This window comes from Leucoraja erinacea, chromosome 13, assembly GCF_028641065.1.
Source record: "Leucoraja erinacea ecotype New England chromosome 13, Leri_hhj_1, whole genome shotgun sequence".
NCBI lineage: Eukaryota > Metazoa > Chordata > Chondrichthyes > Rajiformes > Rajidae > Leucoraja > Leucoraja erinaceus.
The window spans coordinates 26,015,105-26,038,204 of NC_073389.1; the positions used below are offsets into that span (position 1 = coordinate 26,015,105).

General features: G+C 44.7%; 1 protein-coding gene across 1 annotated transcript; it reads right to left on the reverse strand.

Moving 5' to 3' along the window:
* Positions 1–6,420: 6,420 nt before the first annotated feature.
* On the reverse strand, positions 6,421–22,470 carry dipk2b (divergent protein kinase domain 2B). Its single transcript, XM_055644643.1, has 5 exons — positions 21,820–22,470; positions 17,692–17,956; positions 16,329–16,502; positions 13,306–13,594; positions 6,421–6,918 (listed from the first exon to the last, which is right to left on the reverse strand). The coding sequence occupies exons 1-5, from the start codon at positions 22,014–22,016 to the stop codon at positions 6,581–6,583; spliced, it is 1,263 nt and encodes a 420-aa protein (XP_055500618.1). The 5' UTR covers positions 22,017–22,470; the 3' UTR covers positions 6,421–6,580.
* Positions 22,471–23,100: the final 630 nt, after the last annotated feature.

The following is a 23,100-nucleotide window of genomic DNA, read 5'->3' on the forward strand; positions in this document are numbered from 1 at the left end:
TATAAAAGATGAGATAGCCGCACATTTGGATAGCTGTAACAGGATCGGTCCGAGTCAGCATGGATTTACGAAGGGGAAATCATGCTTGACTAACCTTCTGGAATTTTTTGAGGATGTAACTAGGAAAATGGACAAGGGAGAGCCAGCGGATGTAGTGTACCTGGACTTTCAGAAAGCATTTGATAAGGCCCACATGGGATATCAGTGGGCAAAATTAGGACACATGGTATTGGGGGTAGAGTGCTGACATGGATAAAAAATTGGTTGGCAGATAGGAAACAAAGTAGGGATCAACGGGTCCCTTTCAGAATGGCAGGCAGTGACAAGTGGGGTACCGCAAGGCTCGGTGCTGGGACTGCAGCTATTTACAATATACATCAATGATTTAGATGAAGGGATTCAAAGTAACATTAGCAAATTTGCAGATAACACAAAGCTGAGTGGCAGTGTGAACTGTGAGGAGGATGCTATGAGAATGCAGGGTGACTTGGACAGTTTGGGTGAGTGGGCAGATGCATGGCAGATGCACTTTAATGTGGATAAATGTGAGGTTATCCACTTTGGTAGCAAAAACAGGAAGGCAGATTATTATCTAAATGGTGCAAGTTGGGAAAAGGGGAAGTACAGCAGGATCTGGGGGGTCCTTGTTCATCATTCAATTAAAGTAAGCATGCAGGTACAGCAGGCAGTGAAGAAAGCAAATGGCATGTTGGCCTTCATAACAAGAAGAGTTGAGTATAGGAGCAAAGAGGTCCTTCTGCAGTTGTATATGGCCCTAGTGAGACCACACCTGGAGTATTGTGTGCGTTTTGGTCCCCTAATTTGAGGAAGGGCATTCTTGCTATTGAGGGAGTGCAGCATAGGTTTACAAGGTTAATTCCTGGGATGGCGGGACTGTCATGCTGGGAGAATGGAGCAGCTGGGCTTATACACTCTGGAGTTTAGAAGGATGAGAGGGAATCTTATTGAAACATGTAAGATTATTAAGGGTTTGGACACGCTAGAGGCAGGAAACATGTTCCCGACGTTGAGGGAGTCCAGAACCAGGGGCCACAGTTTAAAAATAAGGGATAAGCCATTTAGAATGGAGACAAAGAGAACTTGCAATGCAAAGTGATTGTGTTGCTTTTAGTTGAGTATTTGTTATCTGTTTATGTTTCCTTCCTCAGCACGTTCTAAACTATATCTTTTGGACAAGGACCTTTGAAGAACTTGCAGCTGAGGTCCAAAGAAGCAAGCTGATCAGAATGAATGGAAATGAACTGGTTTCCACAGTAAGAGCACCACATTTCAAAGGGAGAAAATGTTTAACATTGAAGAAATGTCAGCAGGTATCCATTGAATATCCCCATTTTAGTGCTGTAGAATAATGGCCATACAGCACAGAAACAAGCCCTTCAGCCCATCCTGCCCTTGCCAACCAAGATGTCCCATCTAAGCTAGTCCCCACATTTGACCCATCAATCTATCTATATGTCTATATCTATCTATCTTCTATCTATATTTCTATGTCTTCTATATCTATTATACTAAAACTCTTCCCTTTGTTCTTAACATTCTAAATGTCTGTGAGCCAGGACTGTGTTGGCTTTCATTTAATCTCCTTAATTTGTATCTTCCAAACGCTTGGCCACAGCCTTCCCATTTTCACACATGCTACTCACATTTTCTACCCCGACCGGATGCATATCTTCCTGTCGCATTTCAACCTATATTTAACAAATTTCTAACCTTTTAAAAACAGCTTCAAAATATTAGTTTTCAATGTTCTCATTTAGAAGAAATAATTCCCACTGATGTCACAATGAACTCCCAAGGCACGACGGGACACTCCACGCGGGAGGGGCACTCAAGCGCACAAAACAAAACAAAAATTTAGACTGACGTCAGAGTGGAATAGCTAGCGGGAGGGGCACTCGTGCGCAACAAACACAAAACCCGGGGCTTGGGATGGGGGCGTGACCCAAACCGAAAAAGAAGCAGCCGGTGGAACCAAGGATGAGCCGGGGTCAGGATCGTCAACGCCCGCCCACCGCCTGTTGGGGAGAACTTTAAAAAAACAACTTTATTTTCCACTTTTCCTGCCTGTCCGCAGTGTTCCACACCACAATGACATCACAATGGGATCTGATTTACATAAACTGCCTGTCAGCAGTTCCACTCCACAATTACATCACAATGGGATCTAATTTACATAAACTGCCCGTCAGCAGTGTTCCACCCCACAATGGGATCTCATTAACATTTAACAAAATCTGTTTTTAAAAAAAACACAGCAGCTTCCACCTCACAATGACATCAAAGGGGGTAGGAAGGGGAGAGGGGTTATGGAGAGAGTGACTGAGGGTTAGGGGATAGGAGAGGTGAGTGAGGGGGTGGGGAGGAGGAGACGGGAAAGACGAGGGAGGGGGAACGAACTGCTGAGGATGAGGGAATGGAGAAGGATAGTGGTAGGAAGAGGGATGGCGAGGAGCATTTGGGGAGGGTTGCCGTGACTCACGTCGCAACGGGGATCTCTGGTGTCACAATGGGAACCCGTCAGCTGCGTAGGGGAACAGGGAGATAGAGGAGGGGGTAGGGAGGGGAGAGAGGTTATGGAGGGAGGGAGGTAGTGACTGAGGATAGAGGGAAAGGAGAGGGAGGGCATGGGGAAAGGAGGCGCAAAGAGGAAAGAAGAGTGAGGGTGGGGGGGATGGTGGGGAATAGTGGTAGGAAGAGGGATAGCGAGGCGCTGGTGGAGAGGGTTACCGTAACTCGCATCACAACGGGGATCTATGGCGTCACATCGGGAACGCGCCAGCCACACCTGTGCATTTGGGGGCTAAGGGTGAGTGGTGGAATATTGCGTTCGGGTATGGTCTAGTATATATTACTAGAACTCTCATCTTGTTTCTATGTTTGCCCAGTTTGTTTGTGCCTACGTACCTATATTTGTGCAAAAATGGTACACAATAGCTACAATTTTTGCACCACCTTATTCACCATTGTCCTGTGGTGTAAATGAAACAAGTTTTGTTCAGATTGATTGTATATTTTAAAAGGAAGGAAGGTGAAGGTTTACTTGGGTGTAAAATGTAGTCGACTCACTTCCACAGCTATTTTGGATCCAATACGAACCATTTCCTTTGTGCTCTTTGCTACACCAGACTCGACAATCTCACTGCTGGGTGCAGCAGGGTGTTCAAATATGGTGAAGATGCCTTTGAAGGCCAGGGGGAAATTAGTGGGTATGGCCTGATCCAATCTGAGCCCAAATGCTTTATTGGAGTCATAGAATTATAGAGTTATGCAGCATGATAACAGTCCCTTCAGCCCAACTTCCCCATGCCAACCACAATGGCCCATCTACGCTGGTCCCACCTGCCCGTGTTTGGCTCGTATTCCTCTACATTCAAGCCCAACAAGTGAGTAAACACTACTGGGTAGCAAGTTTCATTTGAGAGTTACAAGATAAAAACTAGGTAAACTCCCCAGTGTAGTGACTCCAAGCAGACTTGTGTTTGGGTGGTATGCTTTTCTGATGGTGAATATGTTTTAAACAAGCCTGATCTGTTTCCCTGAATGTTCATAGTCATTCTGACATGTTAGAGAGCATTAAAATTTCAACATCCCATTGAAACAGAAATTGATAGCATTCAGCTGAGTGTGTGTTTCACAACTATTCATGCCATTGCAACACCTGGTTGTTCAAGTGTCTGTCCAGGTGCCTCTTAAATGTTGTGACTGTTCCTGCTTCACCTCCTCTTCTGGCAGCGCATTCCAGATATCACCTGCTCTTTTTTGTAAAACATTTACCGCTCTAGATCTCCTTTAAAATTCCTTCCTCTTAAACATATCCTCTCTAATTTTAGACAACCCTACCATTGGGAATAGGAGGATACACAGTGCTGGTGTATCCCAGTGGGTTAGAGCATCTCAGGAGTACATGGATAGGTGACATTTCGGGTCGGGTCCTTCCTTCAGACTGATAAAGTTGTTTCTTCCTTCTTTCTACATTGGAAACAGACCCCGGCTATCTACCCTATTTATGACCCTCTTCATTTTATATACCCGTACACTCTATCTCTTAGCCTCCTTTGCTCCAGGGAAAACTAACTCAGTCTATCCAATTTCTCCTTGTAACTCAAGCCATCCAGTCCAGGAACATCCTAGTGAATCTGTTTTGCACCATCTCTCGCTTCATAACATTTCCTGTATATAACATTTCTTGTGGTGACTAGAACTGCAGATACTTCTCCAAGTGCAGCCTGGCCTATGTTCTGTACAGCAGTAACACAAAGTCACAACTATGAACTCAATGCTTTGATCGATGCAGGCATGCATGCCATTCAAGCAGTACCATGCTGTCGACCTGTGTTGCCACTTTAAGGGAACTATGTACTTGTACAGAAGAGACACAAGTATCTGTTGATGCTGGTTAACAAAAAAAGACAAAATGCTGGAGTAACTCAGTGGGTCAGGCAGCATTGTGGATTCACAAAAAAAGGCACAAAGAGATGTTCCCTGACCCACTAATTTACTGCAGTACTATGCATTTGTACACCAAGGTGTCTTTGTTCAAAACGCTCTCCTGGACTCTGTCATTCACTGTGTGTCTTAGCCTGGTTTAACTTCTCAAATTGTATCATTTTTATGATTGTCTCCTTTCACAAACAGATTCGAAAAGATGTCAAAATATCACACCACACCCCTATTCAGTGAGCTGAACTTGCAGTGACTTGTATGAATACTAGACTAAGTGGGACCCATTGGGCCATTTTGTCATGGTTAAGAGACTCAGGGTTGGATAAGATGACACAAACACAGAGAATTCTTCAAGAAGACTGATTTTAAGGGTACTGATTTTAGATGATCAACTATGATGGTATTGAATGGTGGTGTTGGCTCTAAGGGCCTTCCAAGGTGTTGATGAGCATTCTCGGCTTTCTTTAATCCCAAGCACCTGCTGACTTATACTTGATGTGAACATTGACATCTATTGACATTATCTAAATGGTGGCCGATTAGGAAAAGGGGAGATGCAACGAGACCTGGGTCCATGGTACACCAGTCATTGGAAGTAGGCATGCAGGTGCAGCAGGCAGTGAAGAAAGCGAATGGCATGTTAGCATTCATAGCAAAAGGATTTGAGTATAGGAGCAGGGAGGTTCTACTGCAGTTGTACAGGGTCTTGGTGAGACCACACCTGGAGTATTGCATACAGTTTTGGTCTCGTAATCTGAGGAAGGACATTCTTGCCATAGAGGGAGTACAGAGAAGGTTCACCAGACTGATTCCTGCGATGTCAGGACTTTCATATGAAGAAAGACTTATTAGACTCGGCTTGTACTCGCTAGAATTGAGAAGATTGAGGGGGGATCTTATAGAAACTTACAAAATTCTTAAGGGGTTGGACAGACTAGATGCAGGAAGATTGTTCCCGATGTTGGGGAAGTCCAGAACAAGGGGTCACACACACAGTTTAAGAATAAAGGGGAAATCTTTTAGGACTGAGATGAGAAAAACATTTTTTACACAGGGAGTGGTGAATCTCTGGAATTCTCTGCCACAGAATGTAGTTGAGGCCAGTTCATTGGCTATATTTAAGAGGGAGTTAGATGTGGCCCTTGAGGCTAAAGGGATCAGGGGGTATGGTGAGAACAGGTACAGGATACATGAGTTGGATGATCAGCCATGACCATATTGAATAGTGGTGCAGGCTCGAAGGGCCGAATGGCCTACTCCTGCACCTATTTTCTATGTTTCTAAGACGAAAGCCTTTATTTGCAAAGATTGGCTGGAACATTCAGAGACGACAACCGCCTGTCCGTTCTCTAATTGCTCTCCGATTACAGAAAAAGGCTGCTTTTAATTACAATTTTACAGCCATATCTCTTCTACCTTATCTTTCATGCTGCACTCCTCTCCCGGGACCCGCGGTGTCCCTCACCTGTGGGTAGACAGCGGGGCTCGGCGCTGCAGCCTCCCCCCCCCCCCATCTCCCATCTCCCTCCTCCCCATTTCCCTCATCCTCTGCTCACTCCCATTCCCTGCCCCAGCACCTACCCATATTGTGGAGCAGCGCAAGGGCCTGGAACTCGGCCTGGTTCTCATACTCTGCCCGGCTCTGGCTGTAGGTGGCCGAAGCACTCACGGACCTGGGCCTCGACGGAGCCGGGCTCTCTGTGCCGGAAGCGGCGTGAGGGTGGCGGGCCATGGTCACTTAGCATGGTGGCCCCCGATGCATTGGTAACCCTTGACCCAGGTCCCGGGCTTGGGCACGACTCCAGCGACGCATGCAAGGTTTTTACAATATAACATTGATTGGAACGAAACTTGGTGCACTCGTAGCACAGGAGAACGGTGAGTAAGCTGGCAAAAAATCATAGCGCTATCGCGTACTGTTTTTGCGCAAATAGAAAAAACACACAAACCGGAAGTGCACTAGATCAGTGTTTTAGTTTTATGTATAGTAGATAGATTCTACAGAAGCACAGCACATTATGTAATTTGTTGTATATGAATAAATGTGCACAAATGCAAGGTAGGTGGATACGCTGTGCAATACAAACTAATTGAACCCGAGAGAAGGTGTAGGGTATCAATAGTCTTTATTATATTTGCATTCTGGATATCTGTATTCGAAACGAGGATCACAAGAGCGCAACGATTTAAACAATTCTATAAGTGAACCAGCTGCCTCAAGAACAACCTTCGTGGAAAGCATCTCATCACCGCAGAGACCCAGATATCTGTCTATTTGGTTCTGCACGGTTGGGGAAGAGGTAAATTTTCCTACCACAAGGTGAGGTAGGAGATCCCTGCACACCTTTGTGAAGCTCAGTGCCTCACTGATATTCCCACAAGATGCAAAATCAGTTTTGCAGTCTGACGTCAAACAAGAGAAGATATCGTTTTTTCCATGGACAAATTCCTTATCTGCAGAAAAATGAAACTGCATGTAAACAAAACATATTTTATGCACATTTGTTCATCTACAAAAATGGATGGACATTGGGTGCGGCACAGTGGCCCAGCAGTAAACCTTAAGAGATTGGCCATTCAGGATGGAAAAGGGAAAAAAATGGCACTTCAGAAAGCCTATCAGTGGAATCTCTTATCAACAGGCTTGGTGGCTGAGTATATTCAAGACAGTTTTCAGAGATTTTTGAGTTTAGTGAATCACTAGACATTGGGTTGGTGCAGGAAGGTGACATTGAGTCGAATAAGGTGTGGCACTGTGGCGCAGTGGTAGAGTTGCTGCCTTACAGCAAGAGAGACCAGAGTTTGATCCTGACCATGGCTGCTGTCTGTACGGAGTTTGTATGTTCTCCCTGCGACTGCATGGGTTTTCTCCAGGTGTTCTGGTTTTCTCTCACATTCCAAAGATGTACAGATTTGTAGGTTAATTGGCCTTGGTCAAATTGTAATTTATAGGAATAATGTGCTGGACAGTGCTAGTGTGCAGGTCTTTAGATCGCTGGTCTACGTGGACTCAGTGGTCTAAAGACAATGAACAACTTGGTTCAAACTTGACAAGTATATATTTAAGTATATATTTAATGCATGAATGAGAGAGGGGTTTAAACATATCACCAACCATTTCAACAACTGGGTATTTCATGTTGCATAACCAGTGCTTTAAAGTGGGCCAAATTTTAGGGGTCGATTGACACAGGACTTTTTCTGTTGTGAATTAACTTTGATAAAGTTCTGAGGAAAACTGCCGTTAAACTGAAAAGAGTGTAGAGAATATTTAAGAGGATGTCATAAGAACTCAGGGTCCTGCTATAGGAAGAGGTTTGGCAGGCACGGGCTTTAGTCCATGAAGCACGTGAGGTTGAGGAGTAATCTCATAGTAGTGTGTAGAAATTAGGCTGAATGCAGTCTTTTTCATTCATGGACCTGAGCTACTATCTACCTCAATGGAGATGCTTGGACTATCTTTAATTGGACTTTATCTTGCACTAAACATTATTCCCCTTACCATGTATCTATACACTGTGGATGGCTCGATTGTAATCATGTATAGTGTAGGTTGGTTATTTCCTACTAACCAATTGTAGTGCTTGTTAGTAGTTGCTTCGCCTAATATGCGATTTATATTACCAAGAGCTTGCTTATGTAAGTCAGTCTGAACAGCTGAATGTCCTGCAGACCGATGCTGTAAGTGGACTTTAATAAACATCCCCCCCATCCTGAAGAAGGGTTTCGGCCCGAAACGTTGCCTATTTCCTTCGCTCCATAGATGCTGCTGCACCCGCTGAGTTTCTCCAGCATTTTTGTGTACCTTTAATAAACATGTGTTGTATCTTGATGTGTGTCCGACTTGACTCATTACATGGTGTCAGAAGTGGGATACGAACCCATGCCTCCAGTCGGAGACAGTCATGGTCAACTACCTGGGGAAATTTATTCCCAACCTCAGCGACATATCTGTCCCCCTGCGGGAACTGACACACAAAGACGCTGCATGGTCCTGGTATCCGCAGCACCAAAGATTTTGAAATCCTCAAGTTGCAGCTGCCTAGCGCACCTACTCTCGCCTACTTTGCTTTGGAGTTACCAGTAACGCTCACTTGCGATGCGTCCCAGTACGGACTTGGCGCCGCTTGCCTGCAGACCACTACCGATGGCGACTGCAAGCCTGTTTCATATGCCTCTCGCACACTAACTGATACTGAACAACATTACTCCCAGATTGAAAAAGAATTGCTCGCAGTGGCTTTCGCCTGCACAAAATTCAAGGACTTTATTTTTGGGAAGTCTGTGACTATAGAAACAGACCACCAGCCGCTGGTCACTATCTTGAATAAACCCATTCACGCTGCTCCGGCCCGCCTGCAACGGATGATGATTCAGCTGCAGCGGTTTGATTTCAACATTGTCTATAAAAAAGGCAAGGACATGCACACAGCTGACACACTATCAAGGGCCCCACACAAAACCAGCGAACAACAACTCTGAACAGTTCTCAGTAATGAAGGTATCGTATGTTCCTACCGATTGCTCGAGCAGCCTGGCAGAGCACTCGGCTACTGAAGAGACTACAATTGCTGTCCACAGTCGCCGGCGTGGCTGGCCGGATAAACAACACAACCCCCCACTCGTAATCCGCCCATACTTCCTGGTTCGCGACAAACTGGTACAGGACGGGATTATAAGGGCCACAAGGCAGTTGTCCCAGCTGTCCTCCGGGACAAATACTTCGACGCCGTCCACAGGGACCACCCCGGCGTGGAGGCAACTTTACAATGGGCACAGAGCATGTTTTACTGGCCTGGTATGACCAAGTACACACGTGACAAAACTGAAGTCTGCACCATCTGCAAAAGCCTGACGCCACATCAGCAGAAGCAGCCCTTCCTGCCGCACCCGGTTCCTCCTCTTCCGTGGTCCATGGTAGCCACCGACATATTCGAATGGCATGGGAAGCATTATCTGGTTCTTGTCGACTCTTATTCGGGCTGGTTTGACACCGATCTACTCCAAACCATCACATCTGAAGCAGTTATCCAGAAGTTGCAACGCCATTACTCCATGCACGGTTCGCCTGCACGCCTTCTACCCGACAACGACAATCAGTTCACCAGCCAGCTTCTCAAAAACCTTGCACAACGATGGGACTTTCGACATATCACCAGCAGCCCTGAGTTTCCGCAGTCCAACGAACTCGACGAACGAGACATCCGAAGTTCAAAGCAACTATAACCATATAACATATAACAATTTACAGCACGGAAACAGGCCATCTCGACCCTTGTATCAGTGCCGAACCATCTCCCCTAGTCCCATATACCTCTCAGACCAAACATTTTGCATTCAACGATAAAAACGAACCTGCCTCCACCACCTTCACTGGAAGCTCATTCCACACAGCTACCACTCTCTGAGTAAAGAAGTTCCCCCTCATGTTACCCCTAAACTTCAGTCCCCATTCTCAAGTCATGTCCCCTTGTTTGAACTCTCAGTGGGAAAAGCTTTTTCACGACAACTCTGTCTATCCCTCTCATCATTTGAAAAACCTCTATCAAGTCCCCCCTTAACCTTCTGCGCTCCAAAGAATAAAGCCCTAACTTGTTCAACCTTTCTCTGTAACTAATGGAGCGTTCATACCTTGCTAAATTGGACGTCTACCTAGACCTGCTCAATTTAAGGAACATTGCAAGGGATCCCATACTGGGTTCCCCAGCCCAACGACTGATGTCTCGCCAAACCCGTGCTCCCCTGCCTGTTTCCCAGCAGGTCTTGCAGCCACAAGTCCGTTCTCCATCTGTGGTCCAGCAACAAATACAATTCAAGCGCGATACACAAAAACGTTTTTTTCGACAAATCCAGTAAACCACTTGAACCTCTCACCAGTCCACAGGTTATTTGCCTCCAGACCAACAAGGGCTGTCTGGGTCACATCCACAGCCCTGCCAAAGAACCGCGTTCCTACCTGGTTAACGTGGACAGAGCCATTTACAGACGCAACTGTCAACATCTACCAGTGAAGGAACCGCATCCTGCGACCCCACATCCAGAGGTTTTGCATTTTGTACACCCACCCACTGCCGGAACGGCTGCTCCACTATCAGAGACTGTATCCCCCGCGGCCTCCCCGCGACGTACGGCCCCTAACTTGCCTATTTCACCACCTGCCGGGCGGGTTAGCAGGCCACCCATTAGGTACTGTGATTTTGTGTAACTATCTATACTTCCCCATATGCGTTATTAACGTTCCGGTTCCTATATTGTTTAGCCACCATGTCCCCACATATCTATGCTTTATTTTGTTTCGACAAGGAAAGATATAGATTGGTTATTTCATACTAACCAATTGTAGTGCTTGTTAGTAGTTGCTCTGCCTAATATGCGATTTATATTACCAAGAGCTTGCTTACGTAAGTCAGTCTGAGCAGCTGCTAGTTACTGTAATGTCCTGCAGACCGATGCTGTAAGTGGACTTTAATAAACATGTGTTGTATCTTGATGTGTGTTTGACTCGACTCATTACATACAGTCTTTCCTCTGACTGGTTAGCAGGCAACAAAAGCTTTTCACTATACACTTGTACTTGTGACAATAAACTCAACTTTTTCCCAGGGTAGGGGATGAAGAACTAGGTGTTGATTTAAGATGAATGGGGATAGATTTAATAGGAACCTGAGAGTCCATTTTTTCTCGGAGTGGTGGGTATAGGTAATGAGGTGACAAATGAGGTTGTTTAGGCAGTTAAAAGACATTTGGACAGGTACGAGGTTATGGGTCAAACTCGGGATTAGTATCTTGGTCGACATGGGCAAGATGGGCCAAAGGGCCTCTGTCCATGTTGTATGGCTCTGACTCTAAACTGTTTGAAAGGTTTTCACATCTTCATTGAAGACAGTGACCCTGCACCAGATCTGGCGTTAAATTGTCATGTTGGGTATAAAACAGCTTTATAATGGCTAGAAAATTGACTAATACAAAGAATATAAAACTAACTATTTTCTCATAGGTTGAGAAAGAAACTTGACAATCCCACTATTCCCAAAAGGATTTACCTTCATTGATTATTGTCGGAGCACCTAGCAGCTAGCTTAATTTGCAGACACCACCTTGCGACAAATAACAGTATGATACCAGCCAGTCAATGTGCTTTCATGATGCTGATTGAGGAAAAACTCTCGATAACTCCCCTGCCCTTTTTCAGAATAGTGGGATTGGGATAAATTTTAGTTATTTTTGTGGGGATTTGGATGTCCTTGGCAATTGTTGTCTTTTTAACTACTTGGGGTGTTTATGTACAATTTATATATTTGTATGTTCTGAAACATTGATAATTCTTTTAATGTCTCTGGAGCGATGTCTATTTTAAAAAGAATTAAGACTATATAGTTTTAATGTATAAATTATAATTAATTATATAATTTGTTGAACAGTTCCAAGCACTGGGTTGTGGGAAGGAGAGTGGACCAGATTTGGTTACCCAAGCCGTGCTGCTGACAATGCAGAAGGCTTTTTGACGCCTAAGGGATGACCGTGGACATTGCTGCTTCCTGTGGATCCCATAACTATCAGCTGGGTGGATGGCGAGGGGTAAGTTTGCATTCTATTTTACTGAGCAATGTCCATGACAAAGTGATTGATATATAGTGTTCAGCACCAAGATTACAATGTGAGTAGTCTAAATCAGCATGTTTAATTTGAGAGAAATTCTGTTTGTATTCCCTTTTTTGAGTTTGAGTTTAGTTTATTGTCACGCGTGCTGAGGTGCAGTGAAAAGCTTTTGTTCCGTGCTAACCCGTCAGTGATGATACATGATTACAATCGAACCATCCAGAGTGTACAAATGTATGTTGAAGGGAATAACATCAATAACGTTTAGTGCAAGATAATGTACTGTAAAGTCAGAGGGTTTCCAATAAGGTAGATAGTAGCGCAAGACTGCTCTCTAGTCGTTGGTAGGATGGTTCAGTTGCCTGACTGGGAAGAAACTGTCCCTGAATCTGGGTGTGTGCGTTTTCACACTTCTATACCTCTTGCCCGATGGGAGAGGGGAGAATGGGGAGAGGCCTGGGTGCAACTCGTCCTTGATTTTGCTGGTGGCCTTGCTGAGGCAGCATGAGGTGAAAATGGAGTTAATTGAAGGGAGATTGTTTTATTTTGAGAATGTAACTCACAGGATGTCTAAGGGGAAATCAATGCAGCTTGTACATTTGAATTTGGTGGAGAGAGCATGAAAGTGGATGCATCAGGATCATTTGGGATCTTATTGAGCTTTATACTTGACCTTGCCCCACAAGTACATTAAATGGGAATTTGCTGCCACTTTCCCAGAACTGGGGCTTCACTCTTCACTATAACCTTCTGACACCGAATCAGGTGTTGCTTGACTTCAGTTGAGCAAATGCTTCACCTCATCTGTTGTCACCTCGTGATCTAATTACTTCACTAGTGTTTTTCATTCACATGGCTGAGTCCCCTCATGAACGTTTTTAGACCATGCTTAAATTAAATCTAAAGTTGAAATCACTTTTTCCAATGTGGCTTCACAGTGGCGCAGCTGGTAGAGCTGCTGCCTCACAGTGCTAGAGACCCAGGTTCTATACGGGTGATATTTGTGTGGAGTTTGCACGTTCTCCCTGAAAACCACCAGGTGTTCCGGTTTCCTCCCACATCCCATAGACATGCGGGTTTGTTGGCTAATTGGCCTCTGTCAAACAGGATGACGTAGAACTAGGGTGAAAAGGTAACCCATATTCTCCAAAGATGCTGCCTGACCCACTGAGTTACTGCAGCACTTTGTGTCTTTCTTTATACACTAGCATCTGCAGTTCCTTGTTTCTCTTGAATGCTTACCTTCCAGCTTGTCAATGATGCCAATTGTGCTGGTGTCGATAATGTAAAGTCTCTCATCCTCAAAGGTGCCAAACATATTGTCATGGACACTGGTGTAGTACATAAAATAATTCAGGTCATTGTTTCCGAGCAAGTGTGTAATCTGTAGAAGCTGGTAGGCAACATCGGCAGTATCTTCAGGCGATGCATTGTAGAACTCTTTGATGGGTTTTGTCCAGGGAGTCACCATTAGTCGACCACAAGAGCCAAAGTATCGCACAAATGGCCATCCTTCTATCCCTGGGAAAAGCTGAAAAAAATCTATATGTCAGTTTTGCAGAAAGTGTTTGATTTTTAGATGAATTGTTATCAGTGAGAGTGCAGCCTGGCCTCCCGTCTACCTCATTGGAGACCATTGAACTAACACAAATCCGACCTCAATGTTAGATCTTGCTCTAAATGCTGTACGCTTAGGGCAGCACAGTGGCGCAGAGGCAGAGTTGCTGCCTTACAGTGTCAGAGACCCAGATTCGATCCTGACTACGGATGCTGTCTGTACTGAGTTTGTACATTCTCCCTGGGACCTGTGTGGATTTTCTCTGGGGGCTCTGGCTTCTTTCCACACTCCAAAGACGTTCATGTTTGTAGGTTAATCGGCTTGGTATAATTGTAAAATTTTCCCTAGTGTGTTTATAGGATAGTGTTAGTGTGCGTAGATTGCTGGTTGGCGCAGACTTGGTGGGCCAAAGGGCCTGACTCCACACCGTATCTCTAAACTAAAATGTTATCCTTTATCTGTGCACTGTAGACAACTTGATTGTATTCATGTATAGGCTTTTTTTGACTGAATAGCATGCAAGCCAAAAGCTTTTCACTTTACCTCGGGTATAAGCGACAATAATAAACAAATCTAATCTGTGTATACCAAACTGCCTAGTAACGCATTGATACCTCTGATGCATTGGCAGCTTGTGAGTTTAAACTATTTGACAATGGGAGCTGGATTAGTTTCTAAAAGGTTAAACAATCAGGCAATGGTGTAAGTTCCTTCACTGGCCCAGACGATTTTTCAGGACAATTTTTGTTTTGTCTTATTGGAGGTTGGGAGGGAGTTTTCCCATATGGTGGTTCTGCATTTTTGTTTTTTTGTTTTCCCTTTACTCTCATAGTGTCTTTCTTGAGTACAGGACCGTGGATGGTTGAGAAAGAAGGATTTGGCCCATGTGGTTGTTGTAGAAAATTGTCCAATCACTCAGTAAAATCTCATCATGAGTGCGGGCAAACTTTGAAGATCGTCTAGGTATACATTGTTGTCATTTTTGTAAATGTATACACGGAGCCTCAAAGAATCGTTATTCTGCAATTGTAAAGCAATTTGTGTTATGACAAGTTTAAAATCCAATTTGGCTTCTCGTGTGCTGTTGCAATGAAATGGATGGGATTGGTGGTGAATGGGTAGAAGGAAAAAAAGAGACATTGTTTAGTTCGATACCACTTCCTGCATTAATCCTTAATTCTCTTCATATCTAAGAAGTCACCTATTCTGAAGAAGGGTCCCGACCCAAAACGTCACCAATCTATTTTATCCAGAGATGCTGCCTGACCTGCTGAGTTACACCAGCATTTTGTGTCTCTCTTTGGTGTAAACCAGCATCTGCAGTTTCTTTTTTTTAATATTACAATTCACCTATCAACATCTGTTTTGAATATATTCAGCCACTGAGAAGTTGGGAAGGGAATTTCATGGTTCAAGGCCCCCTGTGGATAGACTCGGCTTGTACTCTCTAGAATTGGATAGACTCGGCTTGTACTCGCTAGAATTTAGAAGATTGAGGGGGGATCGTATAGAAACTTACAAAATTCTTAAGGGGTTGGACAGGCTAGATGCAGGAAGATTGTTCCCGATGTTGGGGAAGTCCAGAACAAGGGGGGTCACAGTTTAAGGATAAGGGGGAAATCTTTTAGGACCGAGATGAGAAAAAAAAATTTCACACAGAGAGTGGTGAATCTCTGGAACTCTCTGCCACAGAAGGTAGTTGAGGCCACAGTTCATTGGCTATATTTAAGAGGGTTAGATGTGGCCCTTGTGGCTAAAGGGATCAGGGGGTATGGAGAGAAGATAGGTACAGGATACTGGGTTGGATGATCAGCCATGATCATATTGAATGGCGGTGCAGGCTCGAAGGGCCGAATGGCCTACTCCTGCACCTATTTTCTATGTTTCAATGTTTCTATGTTTCACCAGATTACTCCTTTACTGTAAATCTACCCTATGTACTCCAATGAGAATTCATGCTTTCACCTCTCATTCTTTAGAACAATATGGAGAATAGGTTTACTTTAGAGATACAGCACTGAAACAGGCCCTTTGGCCCACCGAGCCTACAAGCAAACATCCGGCACACCAGCACAATCCTACATACTAGGGTACAATTTCCTATTTTACCAAAACCAATTAACGTACAAACCTGCACGTGTTTGGAGTGTGGGAGGAAACCGGAGCACCTGGAGAAAACCCACGCAGTCACAGGGAAAACATAAAACTCCACACAGGCAGCACCCGTAGTCAGGATTTATCTCAGCTCTGGTGCTGTAAGGCAGCAACTCAACCACTGCGCCACTGTGCAACCCTGAGAGGTTAATCTCTCCTAACGCCACCCCAGAATAAATATGTGATAACCATCTGCTGACTACTTCTATCATAAGTATACCCTACCTTAAGGAGATGGATCACAAGGATACAAATGTTCAGATGGATATAATTTTAGCAGAACGTTTCTTGTGATTAAACTCCTCGTGCAAACAAATGTAATGCATAAGTATCATTTACCTTCCTCATTGTTTTCTCTACCTGCATGTCAACTTTCAGTGATTCCTGCACAAGAACGCCCAGGTCTCTCCTGAACATTCATTTCTTTTTAACGCCCATCATTTAAAAAATTACTTGTCTCTCGATTTGCTCCAAAGGTTTGACCATGTTATTTTTGTATCCACAGTGGAGAATAGGAACTATGAAAGTGAGTAATAGTTGTGCAGGACTCCACCTGTAGAACAAGAGGGTGGGTGTTGACAGACAACGTATAGAGCAGGCGCAGTTTGTCTCGATCGGTGAAATGCCGCATCAGGACACTGCCCGAGTCCCTCACTTCAGCATAACGTCGAACAATCCGGTCCAACAGGCGCTGGGATGGACACCTCAGCAAGGGGCTTGGAAGGGTCTGCAGCACAAATAAATGTTGATTAAAATCTGTGCATGAATACATAAGGAAATGCATGAAGTGCACACAGAAAGCCAACAGTATTGATCAAAAATAAAAGCATTCAGCTGCTCAGTGTCTCACTTACACATCAGGTGACACGGTGGCGCAGCAGTAGAGTTGCGGCCTTACAGCGCCAGAGACCCGTGTTTGATCCTGACTATGGGTGCTGTCTGTACGTTTGTACGTTCACCCTGTGACCGCGTGCGGTTTCTCCGGGAGCTCCAGTTTCCTCCCACATTCCAAAGACATACAGCTTTGTAGGTTAATTGGCTTTGGTAACAATTGTAAATTGTCACTAGTGTGCAGGATAGTGTTAGTTTATGGGGTGATCGCTGGTTGGCATGGACTCGGCGGGCCGAAGAGTCTGTTTCTGCGCTGTATCACTAAACTAAACTTGTGTCTGTTAATATTTTAGAATTTGAGCAATTCTGTCTTCCTATTGACATCACTGTCCCTGCATTTGCTGAAAGGTCTGAGCAATTTAACTGTATAAGAGATGGTGAGCAAGGCGTTCTGCCTGATATAGTCAAGGGAGGTTCTACTCAATGTTCATAATATGGTATATAATATTGATAATAAACTTTGGCGATCATCCAATGCTAATTGGGTTTTGAGGGTTAAAATTGGGACATCATGATGCAGCTGCACAAGTTGTTGGAGAGACCACACTTGAAGTACCATGTGCAGTTCTGGTTGCTCAGCTACAGGAAGGATGTCAATACTTTGGAAATGGGGCAGGAGAGCTTCACCAGGATGTTAGATTGGCTGACGAGTTTAACTTGGAGGAATAGATCGTAGAGGCTGGGACCTTGGAGCATGGGAGGTTGAGGGGTGACCTTATCCAAACCTGACAACGGGTTCAATCCTGACAACAGGTGCATTCTGTGTGGAGTTTGTATGTTCTCCCCATGACCGCTTGGGTTTTCCCCGGGTGCTCCGGTTTCTTCCCACACCAAAGACGTACAGGTTTGTAGGCTAATTGGCTTTGGTAAAAGATTGTAAATTGTCCCAAGTATGTAGGGTAGTGCTAATGTACGCGGATCGCTGGTCGGCGTAGACTCAGTGGACTGAAGGGCCTGTTTCCACACTATCTTTAAACAAAACTAAATATTCAATATCTTCTATGCCTTGTAATTGAAAAATATACCTGAACCAGTTCAGCAGTCAGCCGATCAGCTGTGAGCCATTTCTGGAAGCGCTCTGTGGCTCGAAGGACATTTTCAATGCTGCAGCCAATTTTCTTTGCTGCTGAGAGACAGATTTTCCTATCAGAAAGTTCATTCTGGTAATTGCTTTGTAGTCGAGAAATGACGACCGCTTTCCAGGTCTCGGCATCCACGCTGTAGTTAGCAAAGTACGTCTTCCTGTGGCTGGGAGGGAGTTTTAAATCTGCAGACAGCCAATTCTCAAATCTGCAAACAATGTGGAGACGTGAGATGCAGGGAAATAATTCTTGTGCATTCTGGAGAATAGCAATTCTTTATCCTTTAACTCTGTGTGCTTACCAAAGATGGTATTATGCAATTTAGCAATTACTTTCCCTTAAGGGCCTGTCCCACTTACGCGACTTTGGCTCGCAAGTTACGCGACCTCGTGGCCGCTTGAGGCGTACGGACACCGTATGGCCGTGCGGGGCCGGTCCCACTTAGAAGCGTGGAGTTGTGCGGGGCTGGTCCCAACATCGCGCGGGGCTCCGAAATTCCTGCAGTGACCAAAATCTTCACGCGCCAATGGCCTGACGGCCCGTGTACGCACGCAGGCGCATTGCGATAGTATGCAGCGTCTTGACGTCGTACGCAGCGTCTTGACGACGTTCGCAGCGTCTTGGCGGCGTACGCCTAGCGCATGGTGTTGCGTGATGACGTCACCGCCCGACGCCGTGCGCCGCCCAAATTCAGTCGGCCCACCTCCTGCCCAGCTGATTTGTAAGTATGACGTAAATTACGTCACGCGCGGACATAGTGCGAACTTAGTGCAAACTTAGAAACGCACGCAATCGCATTCAAGTGGGACAGGCCCTTTAGACTTTAGAGATACAGCGCGCATGTTCACTCCACATGTGTGTTGTTTGGTTTCCGGTTACCTCTCTTTTTTATTCTCCATCCTACTCCCACTATACCCACTGTATTAGACATCTTCTATTGGTTTATTTACTGCATGGAAACAGGCCCACCGAATCCACGGCAACCAGTGATCACCCCATACACTAACACTGCCCAACACTCTAGGGACAATTTACTGTATTACCAAAGCCAATTAACCTACAAACCTGTAGGGCTTTGGAGTGTGGGGGGGAACTGGAGCACGTGGAGAAAATCCATACAGGCACCAGGTGAATATCCAAACTCTGTACAAACAGCGCCCGTCGTCAGGACTGAAGCCAAGTCTCTGGCACAGTGAGGCAGCAACTCCACCATTGTACAAATGTGCCACCCTAAATGCTTCGTGCTCCGAGCTCACTAACTTTAAAAATTGTTAATCTTGGTTGATTGGTCGGGGGAAAATGCACGATTAATTTTTGTTATAAATCCACTCGCTTCCACAGCCATCTTAACTACAGCTATGTCCCCCACTTAGCCCTGCTTCCTGCAAGGACTCACAGATTTTTGTTGTACCCTATCACATTCCTGGTTTGGAGAGCACTAGGATGTATGACCATAGCAACCAGATTGTCAGCATGCTTCATATCAGTCTTTGTTGTATCGACTCTGATGATGAGACTTTCCTCGCCTAGAAAGCTATCTTATTTTTCTCTTTCTCGTTGCTTTCCCTCCGTCATAGTTTACAGTGTTCTTGGGCACTGTCTCCTCCACTTTCTGAACTCTGTTCTCATGCCCTCACTTCCTAGCCTGAACAAGGATAGCGTTGCCCTTCCCACCCCACCAGCCTTCACTTTAGATGCATCCACCTCTGATTGCCACCACCTTCAACGGGATTCTGCAGCAGACATGCCTTCCCCTTGTCTTCACTCCTCATTCATCCTTCCCAAGGGATCAGTCCCTCCATGACTCCCTGATTGTTTGTCCATCTCGTCCATCTAAAGTGGGCCCGGTGGGGGGGGGGGGGGCACCGAGAATTAAGGGGGAACCCAGTAGGAGGGCCATTGAGAATGAAGGGGGACCTGAAGGCATTGAGGACGTAGGGGGACCTGGGGGAGGCATTGAGGGTGAAGAGGGACCCGGCAGGGGGGTTACCTGCTGCCACGTGCGGTGGCAGGCCAAAAATGGGACTGTTTTGTGAACTTTTGCAACTTTGTCGGCCTCAGAAACATGGCAGCTCTGCCGAGGTGAGGTCGACTGTGTGATTACTGGATTGTACGCAAAAACAAAGTATTTCACTGTATCTTGGTACATGTGACAATGAGGTATCATTGAATCATTGACCTTTTGTCTTTCTCTGTATGTTGTACCCCTCTGGACTTGAACGGTTTCAGGCACCAGCTTTTGTTTCTTCATGGATTGATGCTGTATATTTCCATTTGAATGTTTTTGTTCTTCCTTCTCGATCTACAGATATGTATTGTTACCTTGACAACTTTGGCTTCCACCCTAACATGAACATTTCCTCTCCATCCAAATCTATGTCTCAACAATCGAATACATGCTTGTTTTCTCATTTTTCCAGTTCTGATGAACGGGGTCCTTGGCCTGAAGAATGGATGCTCTTTATCACACGAGCACCCTGCTGAGTTATTTCAGCATTTTCATACTTCAGTCCAAGATATAAATGGGTTTGTTTCCTGCAACAGGAAAGAGTTGGGTATGGTAGGTCTGATACCCATATTGGAAAGTGTAGGAATGATGTTGCCAGATTGTATTTTCATCTGTATACTTCATATTACCTCCATGTCATTGAAGCTTCTCAAAGTTTTAGCCAGGAGAAAGATCAGTGGTAGTTGTATAAAGTGTACTGATTTCATTTCCATTATTACATGGTTTTTTTCATGTCTGCTTCCTCATTTTTTTAAACTGTTTTTTAGGGTGGCACAGTGGTGCAGAGGTAGAGTTGATTCCTCACAGCACCAGAGAGCTGGGTTTGATCCTGACTAAGGGTGCTGTCTGTACGTGGTTTACACATTCTCCCTGTGACTCTGTGGGTTTTCTCTGTGTGTTCCGGTTTCCTCCCACATTCCAAAGACGTGCAGGTTTCTAGGTTAATTGACTTCTGTAAATTGCCCCTAGTGTGCAGAATATACCTAGTGTATGATCGTTGGCCAGCAATAACCCAGTGGGCCGAAGGGCCTGCTTCCGCGCTGCATCTCCAAACTAAACTAAATATGTGCTGCACCAGGATCGGTCAGTTTGAGAAGCAAGGAGGCAACGTTCTGAAGTAAAGATACGTGGTCTATACAATGGCAGGACATGAGCTTGGTGTTGATTTGCAGTCATTTTACACCACCGCTGATCTTTTCCAATGGAATTTGATTCACTATCACTCCACCATTGGTCAATTTCACCCCCAAGTTTTTAATTCTGACTAATTGTTATTAGATTTCTCACATTCAGTTTCTTTGTTTTTTTCCTGCAAATAATGTGGAAAGAACCAATACAATTCTGACAAATAACATGTTGTTCAAGAAGGAACTGCAGATGCTGGAAAATCGAAGGTACACAAAAATGCTGGAGAAACTCAGCGGGTGCAGCAGCATCTATGGAGCGAAGGAAATAGGTAAAGTTTCGGCCCGAAACATTGCCTATTTCCTTCGCTCCATAGATGCTGCTGCACCCGCTGAGTTCCTCCAGCATTTTTGTGTATCTTCTGACAAATAACATGTCAGGTTTGTTTATTTCAGATCTGGCCAGAAACTAAAAAGATAAAGTAACAATATTCGTCCATAGTGGATTATGGCATCAAATGAAAGGTATTTGATTATTCTCTTCTGCCAATATTTCCCTATAACATTGTTTCCAATATGTAAGGAAGAACCAAGCAATAAACTATTAAGCAAATGGGTTCTGATAACGAGACACTTTCTTCTGCCAGTCACAATTTCCAAAATTTCCAGCGTTCAGATGGAAACAGTGAATTTAGAGACACCTAAATCAACTAAAAGGAAATTTCACAATCTCTGTGGAAAGGAAACTATTCAAATTGTAGGGACCATTGGCTCCTGTACCTCTACAAACCACTCTTCCCAAAACTAAACTGATGTTGCTAGAATCACTGTGAACAAAATTAGAACCATCTAATTAGGATTATTTCATATAAATTAGTGTTCTGAATATATTTGGTTTTTCATATCTGATGGTGATTAAGGTAAAATCATAAAACTCACCTGATTTCTTCTTTGAATAATTTTTTGCATAGTGATGTTCCAATACAAGCATTGCACTTATCCAAACCCAGAAAGTTCCTGCCAAAGTTGTAAACTGGTTGCAGCTTTGTTCCGTTGGTGATGCCCTCAGCTCTTGTGTTCAAACTAACTTCCCAGGGTGCCAGAAAGATGAAGGACCAAAAAGTACATGTCCACATATCTGCCAAGTTCTCCACGTAGGTCTATGAACTTTAAATTGCGACTGTTCGATACACATTCGTCAACAATGCAGTAACAGATCTCCGGCACATTAAATGTGAAATGTGTTGGAATTTGTTTTTGGTCGTTACGAAAGCTGAAGCCCAAGAACCACCATTTCTGTGCAGATTGTTCTGAGAGGAAATATGAAGCATGCTGATAATCTGGTTGCTATGGTCATACTTCCTAGTGTGCTCCAAACCAGGAATGTGATAGGGTGCAACATTTGTCTGCTTCCTATCTGTGTAACAGAACAACTTCAGAATGCTCATGTGCTGTACGATAGATAATGGTCGGATATCCTGGCCTTTTTTTCATCCGCAAGTTATTTGGAAGCTTTACCAGCAGCTTTGCCCTTTTACAAAATGTAAGCTTTCTTGCTGCGACCAAAGTAGTATCATTTTTAAACTAATGACACAAAATGCTGGAATAACTCGGTGGGTCATGTTTAGGTGTTGGAACTGCAGATGTTGGTTGAAACCGAAGATGGACATAAAATGCTGGAGTAACTCAGTGAGTCAGACAGCATCGCTGGAGAAAAAGGACTAGGTGACGTTTTGGGTTGGAACCCTTCGGACTGAAAGTAGAGGGGGGGGGGGGGGGTGGGGGGGGGGAGAGATACTGGAGGCGAGAAAAGGTTAGAACAATTCCGAGGGGACTGGCGACTGATCTTGGGGAGAGTGGAGCCCATAATGGTCAGACAGCATCTCTGAAGAACATAGATAGGTGGTGTTCCGGGTCGGGGCGCTTCTTCAGACTGATCTTATCCAAAATGTCATCTATCCAAGTTCGCCAGAGAACCCATGTGCTCCTGTTCTTGATTCCTCTACCGTGCGTACGAGACTCTGCATTCACCCTGTCTATTACCCGCATGATTTTATACACCACTATAAGATCACCCCTCAGCCTCCTGTGCTCCGAGGAATAAAGTCCCAGCCCGCTCAACCTCTCCCTACAGCCCAGGCCCTAATGCATGGCACAATTTGGATTGTGTACAAAAAGTGATGCAACACAATGTCTCAGGCGTGATGTGTCCTTACCATA